The sequence below is a fragment of the Fundulus heteroclitus genome, chromosome 14 (assembly GCF_011125445.2).
Source record: "Fundulus heteroclitus isolate FHET01 chromosome 14, MU-UCD_Fhet_4.1, whole genome shotgun sequence".
Lineage (NCBI taxonomy): Eukaryota > Metazoa > Chordata > Actinopteri > Cyprinodontiformes > Fundulidae > Fundulus > Fundulus heteroclitus.
The window spans coordinates 25959481-25971956 of NC_046374.1; the positions used below are offsets into that span (position 1 = coordinate 25959481).

The following is a 12476-nucleotide window of genomic DNA, read 5'->3' on the forward strand; positions in this document are numbered from 1 at the left end:
ACCTTGTTTTTCAAAATATAACTATTATCATTATGGAAAAACATTTAAATTGTCACAATAAATTAAAGTATGGATCTGGCTTTTTCTGTGAGGCAGTGGGTTCTAACTCACTGAACGGCTTTTTTTAGGAAGTGCTGGTATAAGAGACTTGTTTTAGTGCGGATACTGACATCTTTTTAACAACTTCATCCAAACATGATTTTTAGATTTTTTTCTGCAGATAATATACACAATTTATGCAGCAAATCATGTTCCACTCTGGGAGATAGAAGTCCTTCCTAACTTGATGGTTGGACATTGTTTATATCTGCATATAACCTTTTGAAAGATGAACGTAGTAATTTCAGTAAATCTGGAATTTGTAACTAAGGATGAACCAGTTTTGTTTATTCTGTTCCGGGCTGATTTTGGTGTCAAGATTTCCCGAGGAGGCAATTGCCAACATTGGGAGTGACTCCAATTCTGAACAAAACACAACTCTGCAGTTCTTATTATGCTAGAATAACTCAGCTTGTCAAATGCTTTTTCATCACATTTTGCTGACATTTTCAGCAGAAGGGACAGTTGGAGAAAGGAACAAATGACAAAGGTGAATGTAGTACCTGTAGTATGATGCTGTAAAAGCTGAATGGGTTTTATTTCAGGGATGCTGCTCAGTGTTGCCTGTGCCCAAAGCCGTCAGTACTACTTTGTGAACTCTCGGCTGACATGGAAAGATGCTCAGAGCGTCTGCAGACGTGACTACACTGATCTGGCCACCATTGAAAACCAAGATGATGTTATTGCTTTTCTCAGGACCAACTCAGACTATAGAGGTGGGTTTTTAATTTGCAGTAGGGTAGATAACACTTATTTCATTATTAGGGGAAGTCTAATGTTACCATAAACATGTTTCATTACATTCCAAAAAAAGTAAAAAACAAAGCAACTGGACTTGTTATGCTTAGTAGAAGACGTTTCGCTTAACAAGGTGTATACCATTGCCAAACAAAGGCCTTGTAATGGCTTAGATAACACTTGCATGTTATCTAAGCCATTACAAGTAATGTGGCAATTACTCCACATTACTCCAGACTTTTTGAATTGAGAAAGCTTCCTGGAGAGGAAGCGAAACGTCTTATACTACGCATAACAAGTCCAGTTGCTTTGTTTTTTACTTTTTTTGGAATGGCCATGACCTGGATGACTTAGAATCTTCACCAGCATGTTTCATTACAGTTTATTTTTATATAATTACCATGTTTTTATTTAGGCGGGGCTTGGATAGGTCTCTATGATGACAGTATTAACAGCTGGAAATGGTCCCTAAGTGACAGCAGCTTCTATGGTCCTGGAGAATACACCTATAGAAACTGGCAAGATGGCGAGCCCAATGATCAATATGGACAGCAGCACTGTACTAGAATGTATGGAAACAGCAATAACATGTACCCTAGTGGCACATGGGATGACTCTCGGTGCGACGACGTCATAACACAGTTTGTGTGCTATAATGGTAAGTTATTGTATAACCTAAGTAAAGACTTTAAGTATGAAATTAGATTATTTCCTTTTAGTGGTATTTATATTTTGTCTATGTATTTACAGGTACAGTAGGTGGATCACCATCCTATGTTGTCAGTAGCATTTCACTAAACTGGAATGATGCTCAGATATTCTGCAGGACCCATTATGTTGATCTGGCCAGGTAATAACAAGATTATATAATGTGTTATTGCTTAAAATTTTTCATAGAGGTGGTTTGTTGTTCAGAAATTCTACTTGGATAAAACTTTAGACTTCGGTTTTGTGCTTTCAGTATGTTTATTATCTCTTCATAGTTACTTTCTTTTTGTGATCCCTCCTTCCTGCTTCGCTTTAATGCTGAATGCAGTGCATTTATTTTTCTTAACTATGTTGCATTTACGTCCTATTACTCCTGTTGTATTCCTGTATTTCTGATATCTCTTGTGTTTTTTCATACTCTACTTCCCTTTATCTGGCTGATTACACTTCTGAGTTAAATAAGTCAAACAAGAAGCCCGTAACAAAAACAAATATATAAATCTGTTTTGCTGTGACCATACTACTAAATTGCTGTGATATTGTGGCTAACTTTTTTCTCAACATTCTTTTTTACATAATTTGACTTTTTTTAACATCTAAGATGACGTAAACATCAACAATTTTATGTAATTGAGGGTTCTTTCCTTGTATTATGAGTTTAATATGATTGCTTTTAACTTTTTTTCCTTCCCAGTATCCGAAATCAGGCCGAGAATGAGATAATCAGACGCATAATAGGTGCCAGCAATGTCTGGATTGGCCTCTATAGGGAAAAGCTGTGGTCTGATGGCAGCCCCTCTCTGTTTCGACACTGGGTAGATGGTCAGCCCAATGATCCCACTGGTGATCAGTGTATTGCTGGATCATTTTACTCTGGAAGATGGTGGGATGAAGTTTGCAGCCTGGAACTGCCATTCGTCTGTTACAAACCAAGTAATGTATCTTATTTATGTTGTTTTGCCAGCCATGAATAACCCATTAAGTTTACACAAGGGATAACTAATGAAGTGATTTCCCTACTAAACAGGTGCAATGTCTAAGCACATCACATTATGTAAATTTTTACAAAGTCAGCTTGCTGCCCTGTCAGTAGTTGCTCCTCATGATGTCTCATACATTTGAGGTAAAATAAACTGACGTTAAAGAACACAGCCACTGACAGAAATGTTTGAAAGCCACAGTTTGTATCACAATTCAAAGACAACAGAAAGAAGCACAGATTGGTTGTTGGTTGTTTGCCTTTGTGTTGCCCTGTCCAGGGTGTACCCGCCTCTCGCCCATTGAGAGCTGGAGATAGGCACCAGCACCCCTTGCGACTCCTACAGGGATAAGCGTGTTGGAAAATGGATGGACCAGCATTGTCTCGCCTGTTAACCATGTCCCCAGATAAATATTTTCCCCTGCCCTCTGTTTCAGTTCAGAAATTCATTGCAAGGCTTTATTTATCTTTCCCTCAGATCTAAATCTTTTATTTAATCTTTTTCTTATTTTTATTTTTCTCCCGGTCTCCATCCATCAGCTTTTTCACCTTATTAAACTGATTTATACTCAAAGTTCCCCCTCCTGTAAAACAAAGTTATCTTCCCAAATTAAAGCACATTAAACACAATTATCTCCACCTTCCCCTCTCGTAATTGTATATATTGTAGAGTCTGGAGGCACCCCCGAGGCCTTTGAGGTTCCTGAACCTTTTTCTCTACACGCGGCACGTCTGCCCATCCTTGCTTTCTCCTTTATGAGGCGTAGAAATGCTAAAACCACCTGCAAAACCCTTTGTTTCGCTTGGTCCTATTGTTACCAATAGACCGGGTCCTATTTTCGCCAATAGACCGGCCCTGTTCTCCTGACAGGATGAGGCCCTCGCGCTGATTTTCCCACTCCACCAACTCTGCGAAATTAGCTAAGTATTATGAGATGATGGTTAATGTGCAATAAAATGGTTTAGAGTAGTATCTCACCCAGGAATCATCACCGAGTTTTTTTGGATTCAGATCTAATTGGCCAGGAGCTGCGGGCGGGTTACAGGACTCCCCTTTTTGTCAACGTAGGTGGACTGAAGTCTTCAGGCCTCACCACGCAGTCCTCCTGGTGCGCCGGATCCTGCCGACAATGGCAAATTGTAGTGGATATTAATAATTATCAATTAAGTGAGCACACAACAAATTTTTAATCATGTGAAAAGAAAAGATGCATCTTTGTCTTTGTAAGTTATTTAATTCAAAGGCATGAGCGTTTGAATGTCTATGTCCCCCAACGCAGTCAGGAAACAGAGCGAGAGAAAAAGAACACGCTAAACGTTTATACATTCGGGGTTCACATAGAAAGTGGGAGTAATCTTAGAGGAGTGCAGCCACTGGTACGATCCTGTTCCTATCTAACTCAATTCCTCTCTGTGTCCTTAATGTGGAAACACAGTAGTAAATCTGTAAGCATGGGAGCTTCTTTCACACGTGAAAGTTATGCAGGTGCATGCAGATAAGATATGATCCGAGTTACATACATCAATAAAATTTTCCACAACACACCGTCAGTTATTCTTCAAAAGCCACACCCATCTGTGATACTTTAAAAGCACCGAAGCTTTCTAAAGGTGTTCCATGCAGCTTTGATGCTTATCAATGGCTTGTCTACTTGTTAAATACATTCACATTGTTTGAATTTAGGAGATATTCTCAGAGATATTTTATTTTGTCTCGAGCATTCACACATGTATTACAGGCTGATCTTCTTTGGGATCACAGGTTTGTGTCTTTTGTTTTCTTTTTCTGACTTCTTGTGGGGTTTTTTGTTTTGTTTTGTTTTGTTTGTTTGTTTGTTTTTTGCTTATAAACGTAATATTTATGTACAAGGGAAAACTAAGAAAAAAGGCAAAGTATGTTATGTTATCTATTTTGTGAAGTGCACCAGACCCTCCTGTTGCAAAAAAAACAACAAAGTGGTGTTCTCTTTTTTTCTTTTTTCTTTTTTACTACCTTCCACCTTGTTTTTCAAAATATAACTATTATCATTATGGAAAAACATTTAAATTGTCACAATAAATTAAAGTATGGATCTGGCTTTTTCTGTGAGGCAGTGGGTTCTAACTCACTGAACGGCTTTTTTTAGGAAGTGCTGGTAAGAGACTTGTTTTAGTGCGGATACTGACATCTTTTTAACAACTTCATCCAAACATGATTTTTAGATTTTTTTCTGCAGATAATATACACAATTTATGCAGCAAATCATGTTCCACTCTGGGAGATAGAAGTCCTTCCTAACTTGATGGTTGGACATTGTCTATATCTGCATATAACCTTTTGAAAGATGAACGTAGTAATTTCAGTAAATCTGGAATTTGTAACTAAGGATGAACCAGTTTTGTTTATTCTGTTCCGGGCTAATTTTGGTGTCAAGATTTCCCGAGGAGGCAATTGCGAACATTGGGAGCGACTCCAATTCTGAACAAAACACAACTCTGCAGTTCTTATTATGCTAGAATAACTCAGCTTGTCAAATGCCTTTTCATCACATTTTTCTGACATTTTCAGCAGAAGGGACAGTTGGAGAAAGGAACAAATTACAAAGGTGAATGTAGTGCCTGTAGTATGACACTGTAAAAGCTGAATGGGTTTTATTTCAGAGATGCTGCTCAGTGTTGCCCAAAGCTGTCAGTACTACTTTGTGAACTCTCCGCTGACATGGAAAGATGCTCAGAGCGTCTGCAGACGTGACTACACTGATCTGGCCACCATTGAAAACCAAGATGATGTTATTGCTTTTCTCAGGACCAACTCAGACTATAGAGGTGGGTTTTTAATTTGCAATAGGGTAGATAACACTTATTTCATTATTAGGGGAAGTCTAATGTTACCATAAACATGTTTCATTACATTCCAAAAAAAGTAAAAAACAAAGCAACTGGACTTGTTATGCGTAGTAGAAGACGTTTCGCTTAACAAGGTTTATACCATTGCCAAACAAAGGCCTTGTAATGGCTTAGATAACATTTGCATGTTATCTAAGCCATTACAAGTAATGTGGCAATTACTCCACATTACTCCAGACTTTTTGAATTGAGAAAGCTTCCTGGAGAGGAAGCGAAACGTCTTATACTACGCATAACAAGTCCAGTTGCTTTGTTTTTTACTTTTTTTGGAATGACCATGACCTGGATGGCTTAGAATCTTCACCAGCATGTTTCATTACAGTTTATTTTTATATAATTACCATGTTTTTATTTAGACGGGGCTTGGATAGGTCTCTATGAGGACAGTATTAACAGCTGGAAATGGTCCCTAAGTGACAGCAGCTTCTATGGTCCTGGAGAATACACCTATAGGAACTGGCATAGTAACCAGCCTGATGATCAATATGGAAAGCAGCACTGTACTAGAATGTATGGATCCAGTGATGACACTATTGGCAGATGGGATGACTCTCAGTGCACGTTTGAGATGCGGTTTGTGTGCTATAATGGTAAGTTATTGTATAACCTAAGTAAAGACTTTAAGTATGAAATTAGATTATTTCCTTTTAGTTGTATTTATATTTTGTCTATGTATTTACAGGTATAGTAGGTGGATCACCATTCTATGTTCTCAGTAGCATTTCACTAAACTGGAAAGATGCTCAGATATTCTGCAGGGCCCATTATGTTGATCTGGCCAGGTAATAACAAGATTATATAATGTGTTATTGCTTAAAATTTTTCATAGAGGTGGTTTGTTGTTCAGAAATTCTACTTGGATAAAACTTTAGACTTCGGTTTTGTGCTTTCAGTATGTTTATTATCTCTTCATATTTACTTTCTTTTTGTGATCCCTCCTTCCTGCTTCGCTTTAATGCTGAATGCAGTGCATTTATTTTTCTTAACTATGTTGCATTTACTTCCTATTACTCCTGTTGTATTCCTGTATTTCTGATATCTCTTGTGTTTTTTCATACTCTGCTTCCCTTTATCTGGCTGATTACACTTCTGAGTTAAATAAGTCAAACAAAAAGCCCGTAACAAAAACAAATATATAAATCTGTTTTGCTGTGACCATACTACTAAATTGCTGTGATATTGTGGCTAACTTTTTTCTCAACATTCTTTTTTACATAATTTCAATTCAATTCAATTCAATTTTATTTATATAGCGCCAAATCATGAAACATGTCATCTCAAGGCACTTTACAAAGTCAAGTTCAATCATATTATACAGATTGGGTCAGATTATACAGATTGGTCAAAAATTTCCTATATAAGGAAACCAGTTGATTGCATCAAAGTCCCGACAAGCAGCATTCACTCCTGGGGAACCGTAGAGCCACAGGAAGAATCATCTGCATTGTACATGGCTTTGCTGCAATCCCTCATACTGAGCAAGCATGAAAGCGACAGTGGGAAGAAAAACCACCCATTAACGGGGAAAAAAAACCTCCGGCAGAACCGGGCTCAGTATGAACGGTCATCTGCCTCGACCGACTGGGGTTACAGAAGACAGAACAGAGACACAACAAGAGAAACAAAAAAGCACAGAAGCACACATTGATCTAGTAATCTGTTCTACATTAGATGGTAGTAGCGGGTGAGCCGTCTTCTCTGGATGATGTCACAGTTAACAGAACGCCAGACCAGGTGTACCTACTATGAAGAGAAAAGAGAGAGAACAGAAAGTTAAAGCAGAAATGACAACACATAATGCATAATTGAAGAACAGTAGAACTCAATATAGTGAGAAAATTAGATCCTGATATACTCCAGTAACCTAAGCCTATAGCAGTAAAACTATAAAGGTAGCTGAGAGTAACATGAGTCACTAGTTATATTTTTTGTCAAAAAGAAAAGTTTTAAGCCTAGTCTTAAAAGTAGACAGGGTGTCTGCCTCACGGACCAAAACTGGGAGTTGGTTCCACAGAAGAGGAGCCTGATAGCTAAAGGATCTGCCTCCCATTCTACTTTTAGAGACTCTAGGAACCACCAGCAGACCTGCGGTCTGAGAGCGAAGTGCTCTGTTAGGAACATACGGGGTAATCAGAGCTCTGATATATGATGGAGCTTGATTATTAAGGGCTTTATACGTTAGAAGAAGAATTTTAAATTCTATTCTTGATTTAACAGGAAGCCAATGAAGGGAAGCTAAAATTGGAGAAATATGATCCCTCTTGTTGATTTGACTTTTTTTAACATCTAAGATGACGTAAACATCAACAATTTTATGTAATTGAGGGTTCTTTCCTTGTATTATGAGTTTAATATGGTTGCTTATAACTTTTTTTCCTTCCCAGTATCCGAAATCAGACCGAGAATGAAATGATCAGACGCCTAATAGGTGCCAGCAATGTCTGGATTGGCCTCTATGGGGAAAGGCTGTGGTCTGATGGCAGCCCCTCTCTGTTTCGACACTGGGTAGATGGTCAGCCCAATGATTACAGAGGTGATCAGTGTATTGCTGGATCATTTTACTCTGGAAGATGGTGGGATGAAGTTTGCAGCCTGAAAATGCCCTTCATCTGTTACAAACCAAGTAATGTTTCTTATTTATGTTGTTTTGCCAGCCATGAATAACCCATTAAGTTTACACAAGGGATAACTAATGAAGTGATTTCCCTACTAAACAGGTCCAATGTCTAAGCACATCACATTATGTAAATTTTTACTAAGTCAGCTGGCTGCCCTGTCAGTAGTTGCTCCTCATGATGTCTCATACATTTGAGGTAAAATAAACTGACGTTAAAGAACACAGCCACTGACAGAAATGTTTGAAAGCCACAGTTTGTATCACAATTCAAAGACAACAGAAAGAAGCACAGATTGATGTTGTATTAAAAAGCTTTTGCCTTATTCCATATGTTATTTTTAACTAACTTTATTTTGTATAAGACTTAGACTTAAACTTAGGCTTAGACAACTTTATTGTCATTTTGTATGTACAGATGCATACAAAGCGAAATTTCATTGCATACAGCTTACGACAGTGTAGTAAGATTACAGGTGGAATAAGGCAACATTACAATATAAAGTGCAGCAATGATCAGATGTACAATGCAGGAGAAAATCAGTGTGCAAAAACAGTGTGCAGAAAAATGTTCGATTCTATCGTATCTTTGTCTTTGTCCTTTTTATCCCATTTCCAACCTGTGTAGAAGGATTTAGCTCTTCAGCAAAAAATGAGACCAGCATCACTCTGCAGTGGAATAAAGTCAGCAGCAACACCAGCTTTGTTCTCCAGTTTAATGGCACAGAGACAAACATCAGTGCACCAGATGGAGATGGACCAGTGTACCATACAGTCACATATCTCTCTGCTGGAACTAAATACACGTTCATGCTCTTTTCTGTGTTTGAGAACATCAGAAGCAGTGGAGTACAACTTATAGCTGTTTGGTTTTAACCAATAATATTTGTACAGTCTTATATTCTGCCCATGCCAAGCAATATACATTTGGAGGTAGGCATCTTAAATGTACTTAGAGAGTTTTATAATAACCCTTGTATAACATTCAGTAATTCTTTCAAAATATGGTCTGAAATGAACCATATATAGTAGTATCGGGTAAAACCAAACAAGTGTTTCGTTAAACATCTTACCGGTGACAGCGCTAAGTTGTACTCCACTGCTTCTGATGTTCTCAAACACAGAGAAGAGCATGAATGTGTATTTAGTTCCAGCAGAGAGAGATGAGACTGTATGGTTCACTGGTCCATCTCCATCTGGTGTACTGGTGTTTGTCTCTGTGCCATTGAACTGGAGAACAAAGCTGGTGTTGCTGCTGACTTTATTCCACTGCAGAGTGATGCTGGTCTCATTTTGTTCTGATGCTGTCACAGCTTCTGCATTTTTGGGAGCTAAAATACAAGATGAATTATTCAATTATTATACCATGTTCTGGGTGAATACTCGATTGTGATTGGCTTTAGGGTGTCCGTTAAAAAGTGTTGTAGGAGACCTATAAAAAATTTCGGCCAAATTGCCTGATGGTTCTAAATTTTTTCGCTGGCTCAAACCTTAGCTGGTAACAGTAAGACCATTGATGCTGGTTCCCTTGGCAACGCGTCACGAAGAGAAATATTAAACAGTTCTCTCAGACGTTTCTTGAGAAAAACATTTGATTTTAACAGTGTTAAAAACAATAAAGTATTAATAATTAATTTTATATTTATTCCTTTTATAACTGACCATGGTATAATCGGGATAATTCCCTTCGAGGTGTACATTATCAGAAATGAATGGACTTCGCAGAAACAACCTCCGCGTCGTCCATTCATTTCTGATAATTTACCTCATCTGGCTTTTTCCCTTACTTCATCTTAGTTATTATACGTGGTGTTAATGTGTCTCATTCAGAGACAATGAGTCTTCAGGTTAAAATGTAAAAATCCATTAGCCAACGTTTCCAAGCATTTTGTTAGCTGCTCTTATGACACTAGAACTAGCACAACTTAGGCCTGGAACCTCATTAGTAAATGACAATAGATTGTATCACCTGAGAAACATATTTTCTAATTCAAAAGTTTTTTTTTAAATCTACAGCTTTATTAGGTCATCCTAACCTCTGTAGTCGGGTCTGTGCTGAATAAATCTCCCCCTAGTGGATAGAAACGGTGTTCTTTGTCTTGTTTTACGGATCTCTGATTGCAAACTGTGAATGTTTTTCTCAAGACACGGCTGAGAGAACTGTTTAATATTTCTCTTCGTGACTCGTTGCCAAGGTAACCAGCATCAACGGTCATGCCGTTACCAGCTAAAGTTTGAGGCCAGTGCAATATTTTAGGAACATCAGGCAATTTAGCCAGAACTCTTTTGAATTGTCAAAAAAACAGCTGTTTCCAGTTACATTTAATTATTTTGTTAATTGAGAACTTTTTAGTTTATTGCTAATTGCTGTGCAAAAAATGTAATTTCATTCTAAAACATTTTGTACCTTATGTCAACAATCATCAATTTAGGGAAACTTGTAGGACCTCCAACCAAAGGACCAAGTAAGAAAATGCTTCAAATTTTTGCTTTGTACTTTTCATGCCTTTATTTATTTATTTGTTCTCATATCAGTTATAAACCTTTTGGAGCTGTTTACTGTAGTCTCTGGTCTGTTTGTGTCAATAGATGTTGTTGGTGTGAAGATCCAGGTGAAGTCTCTGAACGTATTCTCAGAATCGAAGATAAATGCTGTTTTGACAGAGGTGAGACTAGCTTCGGTTTCATGCTTTTTTTTTGGTTAATGAGTATTTTTCTATTAACTTTTTTCTTAACTTTTGTCTTACTCCTCCAGTTCTTTAAACATCACGGTTTGCAACCACAGTCTTCTCTGAAGGTTCGTTCTGCTACACCAGAAGAAAGAAAATCCAAGAAGAAGAGCAGGATCATTAGTGTGCAATAAGTCCATTTTGGATAGTTGTTTTCTACCCTTTGAAAGAGTCTGTAAAAAAAAATTTAAATTATGTCTTCATACACTTTTGCTTCTATACCACATATATACCAATGATTCATATGGTAGTCTTATGCTTTCTTCCTGGAAGCCCAGCCTGTTGTTAAAATATTTTAAAACTGAGGTAGTGTACATTAATTAATTAATTAAATAATAATATATACCAATATATATAATCTATTCATACACATATGAATGTATTTCTATAGGTGGTTTTGCTCTTTTTTTCAATAACTATTGTGTTGTCTATGTGATCGATATTAAACAGATCAACAAAGTGCATTTTGTTTGTTTGTTTTTTTAAACAATCTTGGGTTTCAGCAGCATCATTTGTTTCCAGCTATGTTTATGGCAACTGCTGCTCATCTGTTTAGTATTCAATGCATCTTCTCACAGCTGTCTTGTAGGTCATTGGATACGAGAGATGTTTTTTTTTTTTTTATGTTCCAATGTACTTTCCAAACCTGCATGTGGAATTCTGTGCGCAAACCCAATGATCCAGAAATTTAAAAGGAGTAGTGGAATTATTATTAGAAGCTAATTTCTTAAATGCAACAGTTTTAGGGCCAAACAAAAATATCAAAAAACACCTCTTCCCTTCTGTCACATTGTCATTAAGAGGAAAAAAGGCAGATGTTAAAAACATATAGGAGGCACTGAATATCCTTCTCAGCATTTTAAAGGGGAAATATCATGCAAAATCCACTTTTTTAGACCTTATATAATTTTTTATTTGTACTCGTAGTGTTTAGGAGAGTAGGAAATTTTAATGTAGTCCGTCCAGGTGCTGAATGGATATCTTTAAATTCTGTCTGAGTAATTTTTATTTGTCAAACCAGTCAGTTTTATCTATTCTGTTACATTTTGTGAACATCTACTTCACGTTATTAGCTGCATAACTGCTAAACAAGGTCAAAGACCCCGGTTAACTAATTTTGAGAATCCATAATTTTCATTTTTGCTACAAGTGGATAAGTGCAAATGTTGAGTTGTTGGGTTTTACAAAAATGGCTGAACAGGTTGGAGTGAAACGATGACCTGGAGGGGGTGGAATGGGAAGTGTCTCATTTAGATTTAAAGAGACAGCACCAAAATTAGTTGCTCCTAGACGCAACTCGGAGCAGGGGTGGCAACATGGGGGATAAATTAACAAGGAATTCAAACCAATGCATTGTAGTCCCAATTTATATAAACCACAACTGAATGTGAAATGTGAAAAGGAAAGCATTAAAAAGCACGATATGTCCCTTAAAGCAATAAACCTTCACATGTTAAGGTTGCATGGTTGAGCACTACAATTAAGTGTTTATTTACGATGAGACAACTCGTGTCCATCTTTGCAGTGATGATTTCTTTAAACTGTGAAAAATAGACACACAACCTTTTTTCTCTTGGTTTTCAAAAATCTTTTTTGTGTAAGTAATAAAATGTTTTAAAATTAAAGATGCACAGAAAGATTAAAATCTAACTTTCAGCCAACAGACTCTTGCCAGATCTGATCCAAGAGTTGGATCAGCTGGTGACACCGAAATTATCAAAGT

General features: G+C 37.2%; 1 protein-coding gene across 2 annotated transcripts; it reads left to right on the top strand.

The window, feature by feature from the left end:
- Positions 1-1264: 1264 nt before the first annotated feature.
- Positions 1265-11215, top strand: LOC118565730 (lectin BRA-3-like). Of its 2 annotated transcripts, none has more exons than XM_036146615.1 (6): positions 1265-1495; positions 6093-6192; positions 7795-8033; positions 10457-10489; positions 10614-10690; positions 10780-11215. In XM_036146615.1, the coding sequence occupies exons 1-6, from the start codon at positions 1405-1407 to the stop codon at positions 10885-10887; spliced, it is 648 nt and encodes a 215-aa protein (XP_036002508.1). In that variant the 5' UTR covers positions 1265-1404; the 3' UTR covers positions 10888-11215. The 2 variants fall into 2 exon arrangements, with proteins under 2 accessions (XP_036002508.1, XP_036002509.1); XM_036146616.1 differs by lacking the exon at positions 1265-1495 and adding an exon at positions 5974-6000.
- The last annotated feature ends 1261 nt before the right edge of the window (positions 11216-12476 follow it).

What these genes read in the sequence shown, in the direction of transcription:
- LOC118565730 (XM_036146615.1), top strand. Translation starts at nt 1,405, where the DNA reads ATGTATGGAAACAGCAATAACATGTACCCTAGTGGCACATGGGATGAC. An exon ending in CATTATGTTGATCTGGCCAG is followed by an intron (nt 6,193 to 7,794) that starts GTAATAACAAGA and finishes TTTCCTTCCCAG; the next exon opens with TATCCGAAATCAGACCGAGA. An exon ending in CTTCATCTGTTACAAACCAA is followed by an intron (nt 8,034 to 10,456) that starts GTAATGTTTCTT and finishes TCATCAATTTAG; the next exon opens with GGAAACTTGTAGGACCTCCA.